At 42.8% G+C, this 21,455-nt stretch overlaps 1 protein-coding gene across 4 annotated transcripts in view; it reads left to right on the forward strand.

Moving 5' to 3' along the window:
- LOC125450997 (ankyrin repeat and death domain-containing protein 1A-like) overlaps positions 1–21,455 on the forward strand; it is a 100,166-nt gene that overhangs the window by 19,311 nt on the left and 59,400 nt on the right. For all 4 annotated transcript variants that reach the window (XR_007247190.2, XM_048527587.1, XM_048527588.2 and 1 more), the window contains exons 8-14: positions 721–819; positions 1,455–1,553; positions 2,803–2,901; positions 3,010–3,108; positions 4,985–5,083; positions 8,219–8,314; positions 18,042–18,243. Coding sequence is in view for 3 of the 4 variants with exons in the window: in XM_048527587.1 (XP_048383544.1) it covers positions 721–819; positions 1,455–1,553; positions 2,803–2,901; positions 3,010–3,108; positions 4,985–5,083; positions 8,219–8,314; positions 18,042–18,243 (793 nt within the window). In the remaining variant the exon portion in view is untranslated. The remainder of the gene's footprint in view (positions 1–720; positions 820–1,454; positions 1,554–2,802; positions 2,902–3,009; positions 3,109–4,984; positions 5,084–8,218; positions 8,315–18,041; positions 18,244–21,455) is intronic.

Consider the following 21,455-nt stretch of genomic DNA (forward strand, 5'->3'; position numbering starts at 1 on the left):
TTGGGCTCCCCTTTATCCAAAGAGCATTTTTTCTCCTTCAAAAAAGGCTATTAGTTAAACATGATTTTACTTTCTCAGAACTTCGCAGAATCTTCCCAACTGTCTTAGGTTTTTCTAAGTGCACAGCTGTCACCTCTTTAATGATTTGATTTTAATAGATGTTGAGCAAGCTGCCCATTATTTCCTGCTTACTACCTCTGTGCCCTCTTGAAAAGGGGGGATTACATTTGTTATGTCCCAGTCTGATGGAACCTTTCCTGAATCTCTGGCATTTTGGAAAATTTTACACCAGCGTATCTAGCTCAATAGTAACCTCTTTTAAGACCCTAGAATGACATCCATCTGTCACTTGTCAGCCTGTAGATCCATTAGTTCGTGTAGTACCACTCCTCTCATAATTTTAATTTCACCCAATCCGTCTCTTGATTGCTATTACTGGAATTTTGTTTTTGTATCCTTTATAGTGAAGACAGAAGCAAAATATTTGTTCTTCTCTTGTGAATGCCAGTGAGGTTTCTTTTCATGTAGAATCTTACAATCTTAAAGGATTGAAGAGAGACATTTAATTTGTCCTGCTTGTGGCCTGTCAATAAGTGATATCCACTTAGTTCCCCTTATCTTTCAGTGGCTGCAGCAGTCATTTTTCTTTACTGTCTCTTTCAAAGATTTTTCTGGTGTTAGCTTGAACTAATAAAATAAGTTTTTGCTCCTATTGTGCAGGAAGGTAACACACCCTTACACCTTGCTGGCAAAAATGGTCACGCAGCAGTTGTTGAGGAGCTGCTGAGAGAGTGGAATCTAATAGATGAGGAGAATGAGGTAAGTTATTGCAAGGAAGTTGTCAACGAGAAATCCTTACTCTTCATGTACCTTTCAAATATCAGAAAATAACCTCAAGGGCAATTAGGAATGGGTAATAAATGCTGGCCTAGCCAGTAATGCTCACATCCCAGAAAATAATGAAAAATGGGCAGATTCATCATAGATGTTTAGAAATAGTTTGTGTTGTCTCTGCTTGTCAGTGCCTTAAAGAAAAGGTTGACGTTCTTTTAAAAGATCTACTGGACTATGTTGATGCTGGTTAGTTCAGGGCATATTCATGTTCCAGAAACTGCGTGTTCTGCAATAAATGGTGTAATTCATTAATAACACATGTGAACGTATGAAATTTCACCCATTCTGTTATTTCAAACTGTTGAGCTATCAGAGGGATTGGAATTAAAATTCATGCTAGTTCTCTGGCCCAAGCTTAAATAAGTTGTTTGGAGTTTCAGTATCTTGAAAAGCTGAGGGGAAATAATCAACTTAATAAAGGATTGGGATATGCTTGATGAAATCTCATGACTGAAATAGATATTCTCAGGAAACTGCACCTGTGCACTTAAATTCTCAATGTCTAGATTACCGGAGCAGTGAAAATGTGTTTTATACAATAACACCTCTATTATTGACAGGAGGGTGAAACCGCTTTTTATCTGGCTGTTGTAGGAAATCACCAGGAATGTGTGCAACTGTTGCTGGAAGCCGGAAGTGACATTGATATTTTACCAAAGGTACCTCAGACACTATATCCTTTAGAAAGGAATCCTTTGTCTCATTTAGATTTGTTGAGGCTCCTTCTGTATATTTATCTCTAGGCTCAAAAGAAATGAGAGACATAGGGATAGAGATTTCTTTAGCTCCAGGATTCAACTGGTCACCAGGTACACCATAGGCATCATTAATGTTCAGGTGAAGAGCTGCTGGTGCCTGTGTCACTGTTACCTATTTTCAAAAAATTCTCATTGGCTGTCTGCCATTCCAAATCCTAAAGGTGGGCTGGACTGGCAATGGAATTATTGATTTGGTATTGGATGGGGTATAGGATATGAAGAAATGGAGATAAGTGGGGAGGGGTGAAAAGAGAGAAAGGAGGGATGGAGAGAGTATAAGAGTCTACAGGAAGGAAAGAGGTAGGCAAAGGTTTGAGAAGTTAAGGGGGAGGAGAAAGGAGTGGTGAGATGGAGGAGAGTTGTGCAAGGGAACTGGACAGGAGGGGAAGGGAAATGTGAGGAGATAAGGAAGTAGAGCAGAGGATGAGACTGAGAAGCATGACAGTGGGAAATGGAGTGCAAGGAGCAAAGTGGTGAGAAGGGCAGAGGGGTCAAGTGGAGAAGAAGCAGAGAGAGGAGGCAAGGAAGAATGGGAGAAATTGTTGTAATTGCCAGGGAAAAGAGAGAGGAGAGGGGCTTAGAGAGGGAGAGAATTATAATACTTTGAGAAGCCAAAATGGAGCTGGTTAGATTATTTTACATTTTGTTTCCTAAAATATGATCAGAAGGTGTAGAAGCAGAAGTAGACCATTCATCCTGATGAAAGTGACAACTGCAGTTTTATTGAAATGAAGTTAGCCGCTTTAACACGATCATCTTTGAGAAATAATTTCAGTAGAATCACTGTGAGATCAAGGACTAAATACACCACTGTCTTCCACCTTAAATACCCCATGAGAAAATGTTTAGGTATTAGCTGTGGTATCAGAGCTACATTAGCAATATTGGATGATCTCTGCAGTGAAATGCTAGTTCCTGCATTGTGTTAGCAATATTGAAAATATGAAATGTAGTTTGAAATTAAAGATATTATATGGTTGAATTTTTTTTAAATTGTAGAAATTGAGATTTGTTTTCCTGCGATTTCAGCTAAGAATTAGTCACATGGCAGGTTGTGAGTTAGAGGGTGTCCAGTAGCCTCATTATCTGAATTATCATGCTGGTTCATTCTTAAACATAATTTGACAAATTTTACTTAATTCCCTTTCAGACCAATTTGAGTCCCTTGCACATTGCAACAGAGAGAGGTGATACTTCCATTGCCTCGATTCTTATCAATGCTGGAATTAATTGTAACGTTCAAAATAATGTAAGTACCACAGGCTGTGAAAAGGGGATATAGCTCAGAAATACAAGCCATACATAGTGACACCATGAGCCATTCTGACCTGTGATTTTTTTCTTTAATCTGTTATAGAAAAAGGAAACCCCTCTACATTTGGCTGTTAAAAACAGACACACCTCAGTTGCGCAACTCCTCGTGGAATCCAAGTGTGATGTTAACATTGTCGATGAAGTAAGTTTTCAAAGGCTGGTCACACTGTATGGATTTAGACAAATAGCAGAATGTGTCATAGTTGTTTGGGAATGAATTACACGGAGGCTAATTTTCCTCTGGTTGCAGTAATGCACAACACCAGAAAAAGGGTTAGCAAAAGAGATTGCTAATGCTGAGCTATTGAGAACTGCAGATGCTGGAGAATCTGAGATAACAAAGTGTGGAGCTGGATGAACACAGCAGGCCAAGCAGCATCTTAGAAGCACAAAAGCTGATATTTCGGGCCTAGACCGTCATCAGAAAAGGGGGATGGGGAGACGGTTCTGAAATAAATAGGGAGAGAGAGGGAGGCAGATTGCTCCCCTCCCCCACTGCATCCCAAAACCAGCCCATCTCGTCGCTGCTTCCCTAACCTGTTCTTCCTTTCACCTATCCCCTCCTCTCACCTCAAGCCGCACCTCCATTTCCTACCTACTAACCTCATCCCATACCCTTGACTTGCCCATCCTCCCCGGACTGACCTATCCCCTCCCTACCTCCCCACCTATACTCTCCTCTCCACCTATCTTCTCTATCCATCTTCGGTCCGCCTCCCTCTCACTCCCTATTTATTTCAGAACTCTCTCCCCATTCCCCTTTTCTGATGAAGGGTCTAGTCCCGAAACATCAACTTTTGTGCTCCCAAGATGCTGCTTGGCCTGCTGTGTTCATCCAGCTCCACACTTTGTTATCTCTGCTAATGCTGAGCCTTCACTTGATCAGTGTTGCCCTGGAATTCAGGAAGATTCCTCATAAAGGGAACTGAGCATTCTAATCCAGCATAGATGAAGCAAGAAAGACCTAAACAGTCCCCTGCTGCATTTTCCCCTCTTACAGTTGGGCAAGAACACATTAGGGCCATGAGAAGTCATCCTTAGGCCCTTGTTGTAGCCCTGCCCAAATTACAGGATTTGCGAAGGGCATTCAGACTGAGGACACTATCAAAATGAAGTGGTTCCGTTTTTCCAAGGTGGGCAGGAATGTTTCAAGGATTGAGGAATTCTTGTGGTCATTGAATGTGCATTATCTAAGATGTACTCCCACAACCTGCCGTTTGTAATCTTGCTGGAAGGCTTTCCAGCAGATGTACACTAGGCATGAACTAATATGGACGAATCAAGTTTGGTTCAACTAGATCAGATTAAATTTTGTATACTTTCGATCTGCTTAGAGTCCAGCTCTGTTTGGGGGACATGGGGTGGGCAAGGGCGCAGACTGCTGTAGGATAGTGGCCCTAATATTTTTCAGTTATCTTTAACCTAGCGCTTCTACCAGCTTTTGCAAAGCTGCTTGAGTTTTTGCCAGTGAATTGAAATGCTTGATAAATTGTCATATTCAGTATACGACATAAGAATTGAAAACAGTTGCAAAAATGTAGTGAATGAGTTAAAAGGATGGAAGGTGAGGAATATTAAAATTCATGTCATTTTATCATGTTACAGTATTGTTCTTTTGTTTTGGGATTTACTTGAGTTTTTTTAAAGCGTATGATCGGTGACGTTTTAAGGACTGAGTGCCAATATCACACATGTATCTAACTTACAATTAAAATATGGTTTCTAAATGATTTCTTAGGCTTGACAGAAAGACCTACATCAGGAAGTATAAAAATGAATGTCCTATTCCTCTGACTTCCTTAGTGAATATTTCTTCTTGTTTGTTCATTGGTAGAGCACATTGAGGGAAGTGTTCTCTTGTTGGGTACATGGACTCTGAAACTGTCTCCACTTTGCAGAATTAGCATGTTCTGGGATTATCAACAGAGCAAGGAAAAAATAATGAGTAGCAAACCTAGTATAACCCTAAAGGGAATAAGTTAAAATGTTCTAAGGCAATTTAATCTTTTGTTGTCCAGAGAAACCAGAATCCATTGCATCTGGCAGCTGAGCTCGGAAGAACTGACTTGGTTGAACTGCTCTTGAAAGCGGATATTGACTTGAAACAAAAGGATAAGGTTTGATGACTGGGCACAATGTGACATATTGGATGGTGTGTTGGGTATTAAATGGTTTCGACATATATACAGTTCAACAAAGTCTGTGTTCAGGCTAAATTGGTTAAAGTTAAAATGGACAGTGGTGCGGGTTCACAGGATTCTCTGGAGCACTTTGTATGGTTTATTGTCATTAGAAATCATTTGAATAGCTTTTAAAAAGTAGCACATTCTATGAGGAGTGGTTTCGAGTTATCTCGTTTAAACATGCAATTGCTCCCATGCTAGACAGCAAAATTAGTTCCTTTAAAGTAGAGTCTTTATGGCAAATGTCCCACCCAGTCCTCCGACAAATTTCCCCGGTTTGTTACGGATCCAGTTGGGCTACCGCAAATCATTAAGCTCCCAGGCATAGAGGGTTGAACTGGCCCCAATTCTTTACTTTCCTGCTCCCCCACCCCTGGTTGGTCACAGAAGGGATCCTTTCCCTTGCGGATACCTTTCTCCTAAACCAAGTTTTTGAGCCTTTTAAAATGACTAAACTTGAGAAGAAATAACAGGACTCCACGCGCATCCCAAACAGATTAGAAGTAAGAATTGAGCACAAGGAAAGGTAAAAGTCAAATATCTGGATCAATCTCTGAGTCACTTGCAAGTACTAGATAGTAGGATGTTGTTAGCTGAACAGTTGATTTCTAGATTCTTGGCGTTGCAAGTTAGTCAAAATTCTTTTGACTTGTTTACCTTTGAACTGGCTTACTTTATTAGCTTTCAGCATTTAGAAGGGTTTATTTTCTGGTACTTGTTACTCACGGGTGACTAGTGGTTAGTTCTTCAGCTGTGACTTGTATATCACACCAGTGCTCAAACCCAGGCTAGTGCACTCGAGTAGCTCCAGAAATAACAGTTCATTTTGTTGTAAACTTCTCAAGCTGAACCCTCTTTGGCACTTTTGGATGTGACCTTCCAGAATTCCTCCCCAAGCAGCCACTGAATTTACATTCACAGCCATCTTTTTAAAAACATGTGTTGCAGTTAGTATCAGAGATAATGGGAACTGCAGATGCTGGAGAATTCCAAGATAATAAAATGTGAGGCTGGATGAACACAGCAGGCCAAGCAGCATCTCAGGAGCACAAAAGCTGACGTTTCGGGCCTAGACCCTTCATCAGAGAAACGTCAGCTTTTGTGCTCCTGAGATGCTGCTTGGCCTGCTGTGTTCATCCAGCCTCACATTTTATTATGTTGCAGTTAGTAGTTCAGTATGCCCTCGGGGTTTCTGAGATTATGATCTGCAATCATAACATTAAGAAGGAACCCATTTGGCCCATCGAATCCACACTGGCAAGCAAACTCCAATAGGCTACACATAAGTATAATTAATATTGAAGATATTGGAACGGAATCAGAGAAAGTCAGTAAAGGTGGTACTGAATCTGTAATCATTGAGTAGCCATAGCTACCACTTATCAAGAAATAAACATTTGAGACTGCAAGGCTGTCTTGCTAGAATTGAAACTACTGAACCCCTATGTCTCTCTATTCAGCAGCACTACCCAGAGCTCTACCATTAAGTGTATAAGTTCTGTCCTTATTTGTTTTACCAAAATGCAATACCTCCAAATTAAACTCTGTTTGCCACTCCTCAACCCATTGGCCCATTTGATCAAGATGCCTTTGTAATCTTAGACAACCTTCTTCACTGTGACTATATCACGAAGTTTGGTGTCATCCATAAACTTGCTAACTGTGCCTCCTAAATTCTCATCCAAATTGTTTATATAAATGTCAAACAAAAGTGGTCTCAGAACTGATCCCTGTAGAAAACTGCTAGTTCCAGGTCTCCAGTCTGAAAAATAACCCTCCACCATCACCCTCTGTCACCTACTGTCAAGCCAATTTTGTATCCAATTGGAAATCTCTCCCTGAATCCCGTGTGATCTAATTTTACTCGTTAAAGGCTTGTCAAAGGCTTTACTAAAGTCCATGTAGACACCATCTCTTGCTGTGCTGTCATCAAACGTTTTGGTTATGTCCTCAAAAAAACTCAATCAAGTTTTGAGAGACATGGTTTCCCACGTACAAAGCCATGCTGATTATCCCTAATCAATCCTTGCCTCTCCAAATGCATGTAAATCCTATCTCTCAGAAGCCTCTCCAACAACTTGCCCGCCACTGATATCAGACTCATTGGTCTATAATTCCGAGCCTCCTCCTTAGAGCCTTTCTTAAATAAAGGTACAACATCAACTACCCTGTAGCACCTCACCTTTGGCTGTAGATGATATATATGTATCTACTAGGGGGCCCACAATTTCTTCCCTAACTTCCCACCACATGGTAGCATACATTTGATCAGGTTTGGGAGCTGTAGCCACCTTTTATGTTTTTAAGGGCTCCAGAACTTCCTCTTCTGCAATGTGGGCTGTTTCCAAAATAGCAATATTTATTTCCCTGAGTTCCCTCGCCTCCATTTTTTTCTCCATAGTAAAAACTGACGCAAAATATGTTTAGAATCTCACCCATCTCCTGTGGTTCCACACACAGACCTCTGTGCACAGACCTCCAAGGGGCCCTATTCTCTCACTGGCTGTTCTTTTGCTGTTCATGTACTTATATAGTCTCTTTGGATTATCCTTAACCTTACCTGCTAGGGCTAATTCATATCCCCTTTTTGGCCTCCAGAATTCCCTGTTAAGAATTCCCCTATACGCCTGAACTCTTCAAAGGATTCACTTGATCCACTTGTCTGTATCAAATATATGATTTCTTCCTTCCATGCTTACAAAGTCGCAGAGAGTACACATGCTTATAAGTAAACAAATGTATAAAATTTGTATCTTCTTTCAATGAAACCCATTTTAGTTTACTCAGGGTATTTCTTAATTTAACACCATTAAAGATGCAACATGTTACTTTTAGAAATGTTCAGTTAAATCCCTAAAGTATGGAAGAGATATATCAAAAAATATAATAATTACTGCTTTCATGCTTGAGTGAATATTGTACCTGGTCACTTATTTGCTACAAATCGGAATAAAAATGTGCCAACCATATTTTTTGCCAATGCTAATTATTCTAATGTCAGCAACTGGAATTCAGGAAGTACAATTTCCAGAGAAAAATGTTTTAAACTTTTCATTTACTATTCTGCAGCAAGGCAAAACTCCACTGGGAGTAGCAGCAAGAGTCAACCATATTATTATTGTGGATATGATAATCAAAGCTGAAAGATACTCTGCATGGAAAGAGGTGAGTCAACTTAGAACTGTTGCTTTGAGAATCAGGTACACTAGACAAAGCTTAGGACAATCTTGCATTTTCCCAACTGTTTCCTTAACATTTAATTATGATGGTTTCTCTAAGATCAATGCAACTATTTTCCTGTAGTTTAAAATATGCTATGAAAGATATTCTGGCATTGAAGGCATTCCAGAGAATGACCACTAGCTTGATTTCAAGTATGGTAGGATTTTCTTTTGTGATGAAAGATTGAGCAGATTGTGCTTATGCTCACTGGAGTTTTGTAGAATGAGAGGAGATCTGATTGAAACATTAAGATTACTTAACAGGCTTGACCGGATAGATATGGAGAGATTGTTTTCCTTTGTGAGCACCCTCAACATCTTTTCCATCGCTTTTCAATGATTGAGAATAGACAGATGGATTTGGCCTATTTTTTGAGGACAGACATACCTAGACAATTTTCCAAATTGGCAGGTAAATTACATTGCTGTGGCTGTACTGGGCAGCTTTGCCATGGACGCAGCAAGTTCTGGAGTGCACAGCCTCAGGACTGTTACCTGAATAGGAATCAAATTGAATCTGTGTCCAATGCCATATGTCAAAGCACTATGCAACAGTGTTTCACTCAAGAGTTTGCATGGTTGCACCTTCTGATAATTTTAAAAAAAGCCCTAAACATATGGACTAATTATTACTGAATTTTACAGACAATAACTGTGTAGAAATGCCACATGTCCTAATTGATTCATGTTCATAAATAGGTATTGAGTATCAAATTATGCTGAACTTTCCTAGTTTGATGACCACTAGAATATTGGGTTGAAGAAGCTGGGATTGTTCTCCTTCATGGAACGGTGGTTAAGGGAGGAACTGATGGAGACTTTCACTAAGTAGATTAGGGAAAGCTGTTCCCATTAGTGAGCGGTATAATGTTTGGGAGATGTACATTTAATGTTTTGAGCAGCTGATGCGGGGCACCTATCCAGCACATTGGTAATAACGTGGAATGTGCTGACCTCATGCTCAGTGATCAACTATTTCAAAAGGAAATTGGATGGGCACTTAAGGGAACTGAGTGAATGGGGCAACAGTGATAAACAGAGGAGTAGGACTAGCTGGATTACTTCCTGCATTTCATGTGGCAAATGGTCTCCTTTGGAATGACTATTATTTTAATGTGGTCCATTTTTCCTTTTCTCATGCATTGGCTCTTTATAGGAGTATGCTTCTATGGGCAGAAAGTCAGTATTTGTTACATTTAATGCTGAATTGTGATTCTTGACAATATTATAAGGTTTTATCCTTGGAGGCATTGCAATTCCTTGACCTCCACATACAACTGATCAAGCTATCTCGGGCAAAACTAGTTGATCTGGTTTAATTGCAATTTGCTTTTAGTTCATAAAAGGTTCTGCGTTTCTCAGTAACTACTGAATATATCTGAACAAAATTATTTCAGTAAGATAGACCCGCCATAATAACAACATTTCCATTGTTTCAGTTTAATGGGGTAAAGTTTCCATCTTGGGCACAATGTCCTCTCCTGCTCTGAAGTTTTGTTTTTCCTCTTGTTCTTCCATGCAAACTCATTCGTACATCACTGAACACACAATCTGCCATGAACTGTGTGGCTAAACATTTCAAATATAATTTAAAACAAAATTGGAGAGGTGACTGAAATGATTTACAGACTATTTTAGGCTACTCCCCAAATTAAACATTTTAAATAAATGTCAGTCCACCAGCTGTGAAGAACCTGATGTTAGGCAACTAAAAACGTTGTGTTTTGTCAGCTCCCTTGCCTTTTTTATTTGCTGGTGGGAGGTGGGTGCTGCTGGCTGGCCAACATTTATTGCCCATTCCTAGCTGCCCTTGAATGCACTAGCTTGCTAGGCCATTTCAGAGGGCAATTGAGAGTCAACCACATTGCTTTGGGTCTGGAGTCACACATAGGCCTGACCAGGTCAGGATAGCAGATTTCCTTTCCTGAAGAATATTAGTGAGCCAGTGAGCCATCAATGGTTTTGTGGCTGTCAGCAGATTCTTAATTCCAGATTTTTTCTCTATTTATTGAATTCAAACTCCACCAAATGCCATATTGGGATTTGAGTCCTCAGCCCCAGAACATTAGCCTTCTCACCCACTCCAGCCTATCCCCCACAGAATGGGCAACCCTCCGCTCCAACCCCAACCTCACCATCAAAGCCGCAGACAAGGGTGGCGCAGTGGTAGTATGGCGCACTGACCTCTACATCGCCAAGGCCAAACGCCAGCTCTCCGACACCACCTTCTACCGCCCCCTTGATCATGACCCCACCCCCGAGCACCAAACCATCATCTCCAATACTATCCATGACCTCATCACCTCAGGGGACCTCCCACCCACAGCCTCCGACCTCATTATTCCCCAACCCCGCATGGCCCGTTTCTATCTCCTTCCCAAAATCCACAAACCTGCCTGCCCTGGTCGACCTATTGTCTCTGCCTGTTCCCGCCCCACCAAACTCATGTCCACCTATCTGGACTCCATTTTCTCCCCTTTGGTCCAGGAACTCCCCACCTACGTCCATGATACCACCCACGCCCTCCACCTCCTCCAGAACTTCCAATTCCCTGGCCCCCAATACCTCATTTTTACCATGGACATCCAGTCCCTATACACCTGTATTCCTCATGCAGATGGCCTCAAGGCCCTCCGCTTCTTCCTGTCCCGCAGGCCCAACCAGTCCGGCTCCACCGACATCCTCATCCACCTAGCCGAACTCGTCCTCACTCTCAACAACTGCTCTTTCGATTCCTCCCACTTCCTGCAGACAAAGGGGGTGGCCATGGGTACCCGCGTGAGCCCAAGCTATGCCTGCCTCTTTGTAGGTTACGTGGAACAGTCCCTCTTCCGCACCTACACAGGCCCCAAATCCCACCTCTTCCTCCGTTATATTGATGACTGTATCGGTGCTGCCTCTTGATCCCCAGAGGAGCTCAAACAGTTCATCCACACCTTCCACCCCAACCTCAAGTTCACCTGGGCCATCTCCAACACATCCCTCACCTTCCTGAACCTCTCAGTCTCCATCTCAGGTAACCAGCTGGAAACTGATATCCATTTCAAGCCCACTGACTCCCACAGCTACCTAGAATACACCTCCCACCCACCCTCCTGCAAAAATTCCATCCCCTATTCCCAATTCCTCCGCCTCCACCGCATACATGAGGATCAATGGTCGGCACAACATTGTGGGCTGAAGGGCCTGTTCTGTGCTGTACTGTTCTATCTATCTATCTGCTCCCACGATGAGGCATTCCACTCCTGCACATCCCAGATGTCCAAGTTCTTCAAGGACTGCAACTTGCCCCCCACAGTGGTCAAGAAGGCCTTGACTGCGTCTCCTGCATTTTGCGCAACACATCCCTCACACCCCGCCCCCGCCACAACCACCCCAAGAGGATCCCCCTCGTTCTCACACACCACCCCAGAAACCTCCGGATACAACGCATCATCCTCCGACACTTCCGCCATCTACAATCTGACCCCACCACCCAAGACATTTTTCCATCCCCACCCTTGTCTGCCTTCCGGAGAGACTCCGTGACTCCCTTGTTCGCTCCACACTCCCCTCCAACCACACCACACCTGGCACCTTCCCCTGCAACTGCAGGAAATGCTACACTTGCCCCCACACCTTCTCCCTCACCCCCATCCCAGGCCCCAAGATAACTTTCCACATTAAGCAGAGGTTCACCTGCACATCTGCCAATGTGGTATATTGTATCCATTGTACCCAGTGTGGCTCCCTCTACGTTGGGGAAACCAAGCGGAGGCTTGGGGACCACTTTGCAGAACACCTCCACTCGGTTCGCAATAAACAACTGCACCTCCCAGTTGCAAACCATTTTAACTCCCCCTCCCATTCTTTTGACGACATGTCCGTCATGGGCCTCCTGCAGTGCCACAAGGGTGCCACCCGAAGGTTGCAGGAACAGCAACTCATATTCCGCTTGGGAACCCTGCAGCCCAATGGTATCAATGTGGACTTCACCAGCTTCAAAATCTCCCCTTCCTCCACTGCATCCCAAAACCAGCCCAGTTCGTCCCCTCCCCCCACTGCAGCACATAACCAGCCCAGCTCATCCCCTTCCCCCACTGCATCCCAAAACCAGCCCAGCCGGTCTCTACCTCCCTAACCTGTTCTTCCACTCACCCATCCCTTCCTCCCACTTCAAGCCGCACCTCCATTTCCTACCTACTAACCTCATCCCACCTCCTTGACCTGTCCGTCTTCCCTGGACTGACCTATCCCCTCCCTACCTCCCCACCTATACTCTCCTCTCCACCTTTTCTCTCCATCTCTCTTCTTTTCTCTCCATCTTTGGTCCGCCTCCCCCTCTCTCCCTATTTATTCCAGAACCCTCTCCCCAACCCCTCTCTGATGAAGGGTCTAGACCCAAAACATCAGCTTTTGTGCTCCTGAGATGCTGCTTGGCCCGCTGTGTTCATCCAGTGTCACACTTTGTTCCCCTGTCAGTTCTCTTGGGTGGATGAAACAGATCCCAAGCTCCAATTTTGAGGAAGAGCAGCAGAGTTCTCCCCCAGTATTCTAGGCAACATTTATCCATCAATTTATTAACATTACTGAAACAGACTGTCTGGTCATTTTCACGTTGTTGTTTGTGACAGCTTCTATCCTGTGCTACTTTACTGAGAATTCATGTCAAAAAATACTTCAATGTCTGTAAAGTGCTTTAAAATGTCCAGTGAAGGTAACAGACACAGCAGGGAGTAAGTTATCTCCCATTCTACACCATCTGTCTGAACTAGCTCCAGGATCTTCATTTTGTTCACTCCACTTTACAATATAAATATTAATTTTTGGATAAAATGTTAGTATTGTTGATGAAATATTGCTGACGTTTTAAACAAAGTCCATTTCTTATGTACTAAAAAGACATTTGTATTATAAAGTTTAATGATCTGTCAACTAAAATTATTGCTCACATGGAAGGAATATCAATGTGACACTTGGCTGCTGACTTATTTCAGCTTGTTTCTGCAAGCTGATGATTAATTGTAAGAGCTGAATACCGATCCATTCCTTTTCTTGTACCTAATGAGTGCATTGAAAGGCGCATACACCTTTTAAAGAACAGTACACTTGTACTGAGGTGTCAGATTGCGGTCATATCGTAGCAACAAACAACAGCATTATAAACTCTTCTCAGTTTCTTCCTGTTGCATCAAATTTCTCTCTTTCTTATTTTCAAGCTCTTGTAAAATTGAACGCCCATATTGTGAAATTAGCGAATAGAGGTTGTTGAACAAGTTGACTTTGACATGCCAACATTATTAATTTTGCATGTGAAAACAGTCATAAATCTGGATACTTTGCACAAATTGGGCAGGTGAGTTGTAGCCACTCTGAGTGATTACTGCAAAACTGCCAGGAATGTGCTGAGCCTTGGCACAAAGGGCTTTCCTTTGCAGAGATTTATGCTTATTATGAATACAAGTTAACTGACAGTTTAGCAGGAAATCTACCTCACTTTTCCTATCTGGGAAGAGAGAAGGAAGAGGAGCAGGGGCTAGAATGGGGCCAAAAATTATTTGCTTTCCTTTTGAGGCAGTGGGAGCTGGAATGTCCTACCAGGACCCAACAAGAGAACTCCCCTTGTTGTGGCACTCTCCTTCCTGAGCACTTGGCTCCACAAGTGTACCTTGTCACACACAATCTTATTGAGAAGTGGTGCAGACTGGAGGGGCCAAATGCCTATTCCTGCAACTTACTTGTATGTTTTCCTGTACCTGTTGTTATTGGATGGTCACAGCATGCGTGATTTTCCAGGAGACTTTGAAGGTTAGAATGAACGCAGCATGCCTTTTCTCTGGCTTCGTGCCATTCCCTGTTACCCGGTGAGCGCCAATTACATTTGAGCAGTCTGAGTTGTTTTGCATTATGTCAAGAGGTTTTGCATTGCTGGAAAGGATAGCATTTATTGTTCATCCCTAATTGATCTCAAGGTGAGTCAGCATCTTGAACTGTTGTGTATTAACTTCTGTTAGGGAGGGAGATCCTGGATTTTGACCCATGACAGTGAAGGAACAGCGATATAGTTCCATCCCAGAATAGTGTGTAGCTTGGAGGGAAATTTGGAGATGGAAAATTTCATAAATGGTTTGGAAGATCGTGTTGTAGGAGCCTTAGAGAGTTGTATCTTGTTGGTGATATACACAGCCACCACTGTGCATTGGAGATGGTGGGGGAATGAAAACTTAAAGTGGTGAATAAAGGACAATTATTGGACGTATTTATCCTGAATCGTGTTGCGCATCTTGATTATTTTTGTACAGTCACATATTTATTAGGTTAGTCCAGTTCAGCTTCTCATCAAAAGTAACCCCCACCCCTCGGCTTGTTGATGGTGTTTTGTACAAGCCCAGTAGAAAATTCTATTTGCTGAGCATTTCCAGCATTTTTAATTGTTATTTTAGATTTCTAATGTCTGCAGGATATTGGTTTTGCAAAGATAACTAATTGGGTCATTGAACATGTTGGGGAGTTGTCATCCTTAGTCATCTCAGGCCAAAGTGAATGATCCCTGTTTAAGGTACTCAATGGGAGAAGTTGCGAATTTTTGACAGTGATAGTGCAAGGGCTAGAGGACAATGGTTGCTTAAGGGTGGCAGATTCTTTGGGAAGAGGAATTGTTTCTTTCATCATAGAAGCCTGTGGGGAAACTACTTCCTGATTCCTTTTCCATTCATATCGCCTATTGTTCAATGAAATTGAAAATGGGAGTGTCATTAAAGCAATAGAAGAAGAAAGCACAGGATCATGAGTTGTGGAGAAGTGAGCAGAGGACCTGCCCTTGAGAGATCACCAGTACACACAAAAACGTGTGAAGTGGAAGAGCTAAGGACTGGTTCTCTCCTATCCTTGTAGCTCCTAAAGACTGCTGTTGAACAGTCTCCTATAGTTCAGCAGGCTTTTCGCACAACTTTGCACCAGCATCTGTACTCACATGAATGCAAGTGAGCAGATCCAGGAATAAACAATAAGTTTTTTAGTCCAAAGGAGCAACAGCATGGCAACTTGTTTTGAAGACAGCTGAGTCCCGGAGGTCCAAAGCACATTGAAATTGAAAGTGCCACAAATACATTTTGAGTGTCATACTGGATCCAGAATGGACCTGATGGAAATAAAACCAACCAACTTATAATGGTTGTTACAGGTTTTCTTTTAATGATCAGCAATCCAGGGGAAAGTTCAAAGTTCAGGGCGCCAGTAAGCAACAACGTGGATTTGATTCTGCTGAAGAGTTACCAGACTTGAAACATTCACTCTGCTTTCTTCTCACAGACCTGCTGAGCTGCTCTAGCAATTTCTGTTTCTGGCGCATTAATATAGCATTTTTAGTGCAGTAAAATTCACAAGGTACTTCATAGGACAAAACCACGATAATGAAAGGAATGATCGAAAGCAAAATCAAAAAGGCATGCCTTAAAGAGTGTTTTGAAGGAGAAGAGAGAATAAGATTGGTTTAGAGAAGGAAATCTAGAACTTATGGCCTAGATAATGAAGGCTTGACCACCAATGACAAAGCAATGAAAATATATAAAGCGCAAGATATCAGAATTTGTGGAATGCAGAGATCTCACGGTGTTATCAAAGTGGCTGTGGACGCAGAGAACTCATTGGTGGAACAGGGTCTACAAATATACCTATCCTCAACAATGGACGACCCCAACACATCTGTACAAAAGGTACCCAATGATAGTAGCCAATCGTGTTGAGTGATCCAACTTAGCCTCCTCCAGAGGTCCTCAGCATCACAGATACTAGCCTTCAGCCAATTCAATTCACTCTATGTGATGTCTAGAAACTACTGGATGCATTGGATACGACAAAGGCTGTCAGCTGGACAACATTCCAGCAATACTACTGAAAATGTGCTGCAGAACACCTGTTGCCGTACACCTAATTAAAGTGTTCCAGTGTGCTGCAACACTAGCATCTATCTGACCATGTGGAAATTTACCTACCTATAACCTGTACATGCACCAAACAAAGCAACCTGGATAACTACCAACCAGCCTACTCTTAATCATAAATAAAGTGATGGAAGATGTATCAAGCAGCACTTGCTTAGCAATAAATAATCTGCTCTCTGATACTTGGTTTGGATTTCACCAGGGCCACATAGCTCCTGACATCATTCCAACCTTGTTGAGCCATGAACAAAGGAGCTGAGTCCCAAAAGTGAGGTGAGAGTAACTGCCCTTGACATCAAGGCTTCATTTGATTGAGTGTGGCATCAGGAGCCCTAGCAAAACTGGAGTCACTGAGAATCAAGTGGAAGATGGACATTGGAGTCAGGCTTGGCAGGATGGAAGATGGTTGTCGTTTTTGGAAGTTAATAATTTTACATCTAGGACATTTATGTAGGAATTCCTTAGGATAGTGTTCTAGGTTCAACCTTCTTCAGCTGCTTTATCAATGACCCACCCTCCTTCATAAGGACAGAACTGGTGATGTTCACCAATTGATTGTGCAGTGTTCAGCACCATTTGTCATTCCTCAGATGTGAAAGCATTCCATGTCTGGTTTTTGTTACATTTGGCCAGTATCCAGGTTTGGGCAGATAAGTGGCAAATAACATTCAGAGCATCAAGTGCCAGGCAATGATTGTTTCCCACAAGAGAGAATCTAACCACAATCACTTGACATTCAATGGCATTACTCACGCATCAATATCTTGGGAATTACGATTGACCAGGAACTGGACTAGCCGTATAAATACTGTCACTAGAAGACCAGTTCTGAAGCTTGGAATCCTATGGCGCGTAACTCACCACCTGACTCCCCAAAGCTTGTTCAGCATTTACAAGGCACAAATCAGCTGTGTAATGGGATACTCTCCATTTTCCTGGTTGGGTACAGCTGCAACATCACTCCAGAAGCTTGACACCATACAGGACAAAGTAGCCGACTTGATTGGCACTACATCCACAAGTGTCCACTCCCTCCATTAACTATGCTCAGTTGCAGCAGTGTGTATGATCTACAAGATGCACTGCAGAAATTCACCAAAGTTCCTTAGACAGCACCTTCCAAACACACGACTGGTACCATCCAGTGGTCCTTCTGAACTGCATTCCTATGCATGCTGATTGGCGTGCAGATGCACTGACTTCCAGTCCCCCAAGTTACTACCCCACATGGGACCCCAGACAGTCACACAGTGGCAAGAAAAATGAGAAAGCAGCTGCCATCTAAAAAGACAAGGGCAGCAGATTCATGGCTACACTGCCACATGCAAGTCCTCCTCCGGTCAACTCAACACCCTGACTTAGAAATATATCGTTTCTGCAGTGTTGCTGGGTCAAAATTCTGGAACCTCTGTCCTTAACAGCATTGTGAGTCTGCCTACATAAAATGGACTGTAGCGGTTCAGGTAGGCAGCTCACCACCTCCTTCTCAAGGGCAACTAGGAATGGGTCGTAAATTTTTGTCCATCCAGTGATGTCCACATTCCATGAGCGAAGTTAAAAAAAAATGCGCTCTGTTGCAATGATTCATTTTTTTTTCAATCAGTTTCTTAAGCTAATTATTCTGGGATACGGTATTACTTGGACTGAATGATAGTCTGAGCAGCGTAGCTCAAGCCATCCATATCACAGCTGCATCAAGAGTTGGAAAAAGCTCTTGTATGCTTTTAAATATGGTCCTTTATGTTTCAGGAAGTCCAGGATAGCTCTGTAATTCCACCAAGGAGTTATCCATTGTCATTCAAACCAGATCACACCACAGAAACGAGCCAGCTCCGTGTGGCCATATGGAGTTTGGCAAACCATCAACTGAAACCAAAAGATTGGAAGAAACTTGCTGTCCAATGGAATTTCACTGAGGAGCAGATTAAAGGAATTGGGGAACAATGGACAGGTAGGAAATCTGTAAAAGTGCGGGTAAACGCTCAAAATAAAGTACATTTATAAATTGATGTCATGAAGAGGCATGAAATGATCATGATTATCCCCTCTCCTGATTCCATTCTATCTTCCACATCATTCTCCAGCATGAATGGACATTCTGTTCCCAGCAATTTCTGTTTGATAGTGAGTGCAGTCATTTCAAGATGAGTCATTCTCCTTCACTATAGAGGAGACTGAACCTCTGCTACCTCTGGTTTGTATTGTGAGCTTGCTATGCAAGCACAGAAAGACACTGCACCTCCAATTCATAAAAAGTGTTTGCCAAATATTGCATCATTTTGCAAATGATGAATCAGTATTCCCCTATGCTGAGCACCACTTGGAGGAAGTACTGAGGATTGCAAGGGTACAGATATTACTCTGGATTGGAGACTTCAATGTCCAACACCAAGAATGGTTTTATCAGCACCAATACTGATTGAGCTTGCTGAGTCCTAGAGGACATTGCTGCAAGACTGAGTCTCTGGTAGTTGATGAAAAAAACCAATAAGATTTTGGTAAAAACAAACAGGGACGGGTCTTGTACAATTAAAAGTAGTGCCTTGGATAGCGCTGTAGAACGGAGACTTGGGGATTGAGGCACATAATTATTTGAAGTTTGCATCACGTTTTGATAGGGTGGTTAAGAATGCATTTATCTTGCTTGCCTTCATTCCTCAGACCTTTGAGTGTAGGATTTGGGACGTTCTGTTGAGGCAGTACGGGATGTTGATGAGACCTCTTTTGGAGTACTGTGTCCAGTTCTGGTCACATTGTTATAGGAAAGATATATTATTAAGCTGATAGGGGTTCAGAAAAGATATACCAGAATGTTGCCGGGAATGGAGGGTTTGAGTTATAAGGAGATGCTTTTTAGACTGGGACATTTTTCACTGCAGCGTAGGAGGTTGACGGGTGACCAAATAGAGGTTTATAAAATCATAGATAAGGTGGATGGCAGGTGTCTTTTCCCTGGATTGGGGGAATTTAAAGACTCTGGGGCATATTTTTAAGGTGAGAGGAGGGAGATTTTAAAAAAGACATGAGGGCCAATTTCTTTACACAGAAAGTAATAGGAACTGCCGATGATGGAGAATCTGAGATGACAAGGTGTAGAGCTGGATGAACACAGCAGGCCAAGCAGCGTCAGAGGAGCAGGAAAGCTGACGTAAGAAGGGCCTAGGCCCAAAACATCAGCCTTCCTGCTCCTCTGATGCTGCTTGGCCTGCTGTGTTCATCCAGCTCTACACCTTCTTTACACAGAACGCGGTTTGTGTGTGGAATTAACTTCCAGAGGAAGAGGTGGATGTGGGTATGGTTACGTTTAAAAGGCATTTAGATAAATACATGGATAAGAAATGTTTGGAGTGAAAAGTCCTGTCCCTGTTTGTTTTTATCAAAATCTTGTTGGTTTTCTTGCCAGCTACCAGAGACTCAGTCTGGCAGGCAGGTGGGTGGCACTGGTTTATTTTGGGGTTATGGCTGGCATAGACTGGTTGGACTGAAGATACTGTTTCCATGCTGTTTGACTCTACGACTCCAAGATAAAAGAACAAATTACTATACCTCAGCAAAAATCTGCCTGTCTGTGATAGTATTCCCAAGAGTGACTGCAAAGTCCTTGCAAAGACAATGTCCTGTGTTTGCTTTGAGGATACTCTCCATTGGTTTGTGTAGCACTGTCAGCATGCTCAGTGGGGTAGGCTTTGAACAGATCTAGCAACTCGTGTTTGGGCATCCATGAGGTGCTGTGGGCTATTGACAGCTGCAGAATTGTACTCCAGCACAGTCTGTATAGCCTGGTATCTCCCCCATTCTACCATCAGCATCAGGTGATCAACATGTACAACGAAGGGCACAAGAGGGCATTCTGGGATCAGGACCAGATATATTAAAAATGAGGTAAACCTTTAACTCTACTGCATACCAAACAGTACAACCAGCAGGTGATAGACTGAGCTAAGAAATTCCACAGTGGATCAGATCAAAGTCCAGAGGTCCTGTCACATCCAGTTGTGAACAATGGTGGACATTAAAACACAGTGGAGGAAAATGGCCCATAAATGTCAGCCATGATCACGGTGAATGGCAGAGCAAGTTTTTCCAGTACAAGTAGGATGGAGAAGGAAACTGCAGGGGATGGGCACATTAGAAATGTGGAGCTTATTCAAGGAAAAGCTCCTGTGTGTCCTAGGTAAGTATGTACCTATCAGGCAGGGAGGAAGCTGTAGAGCGTGGGAACCATGGTTTACGAAGGAAGTGGAATCTCTGGTCAAGAGGAAGAAGAAGGCTTATGTTAGGATGAGATGTGAAGGCTCAGGGTGCTTGAGGGCTACGAGGTAGCCAGGAAAGACCTAAAGAGAGAGCTCAGAAGAGCCAGGAGGAGACATGAGAAGCTGTTGGCGGATAGGATCAGGGTAAACCCTAAGGCTTTCTATAGTTATTTAAGGAATAAAAGAATGACGAAAGTAAGATTAGGCCCAATCTAGGATAGTAGTGGTAAGTTGTGTGTGGAGTCAGAGGAGATAGGGGAAGCAGTAAATGAATATTTTTCGACAGTATTCACTCTAGAAAACGACAATGCTGTCGAGGACAATACTGAGATACAGGCTACCAGACTAGGTGGGATTGAGGCTCACAAGGAAGAGGTATTAGAAATCCGACAGAGGGTGAAGATAGATAAGTCCCCGGGCCGGATGGGATTTATCTTAGGATCCTCTGGGACGCCAGGGAGGAGATTGCTGAGCCTTTGGCATTGATCTTTAACTGGCCATTGTCTACAGGAATAGTGCCAGACGACTGGAGGATAGCAAATGTGGTTCCCCTGTTCAAGAAGGGGAGTAGAGACAACCCTGGTAATTATAGACCAGTGGGCCTTACCTCAGTTGTTGGTCAAGTGTTGGAAAAGGTTATAAGGGATAGGATTTATAATCATCTAGAAAAGAATAAATTGATTAGGGATAGTCAGCACAGTTTTGTGAAGGGTAGGTCGTGCCTCACAAACCTTATTGAGTTCTTTGAGAAGGTGACCAAACAGGTAGGTGAGAGTAAACCGGTTGATGTGGTGTATATGGATTTCAGCAAGGCGTTCGATAAGGTTCCCCACAATAGGCTATTGTACAAAATGAGGAGGAATGGGATCGTGGGGGATATAGCAGTTTGGATCAGAAATTGGCTTGCTGA

This window comes from Stegostoma tigrinum, chromosome 3 (assembly GCF_030684315.1).
Source record: "Stegostoma tigrinum isolate sSteTig4 chromosome 3, sSteTig4.hap1, whole genome shotgun sequence".
NCBI classification, from domain to species: Eukaryota; Metazoa; Chordata; class Chondrichthyes; order Orectolobiformes; family Stegostomatidae; genus Stegostoma; species Stegostoma tigrinum.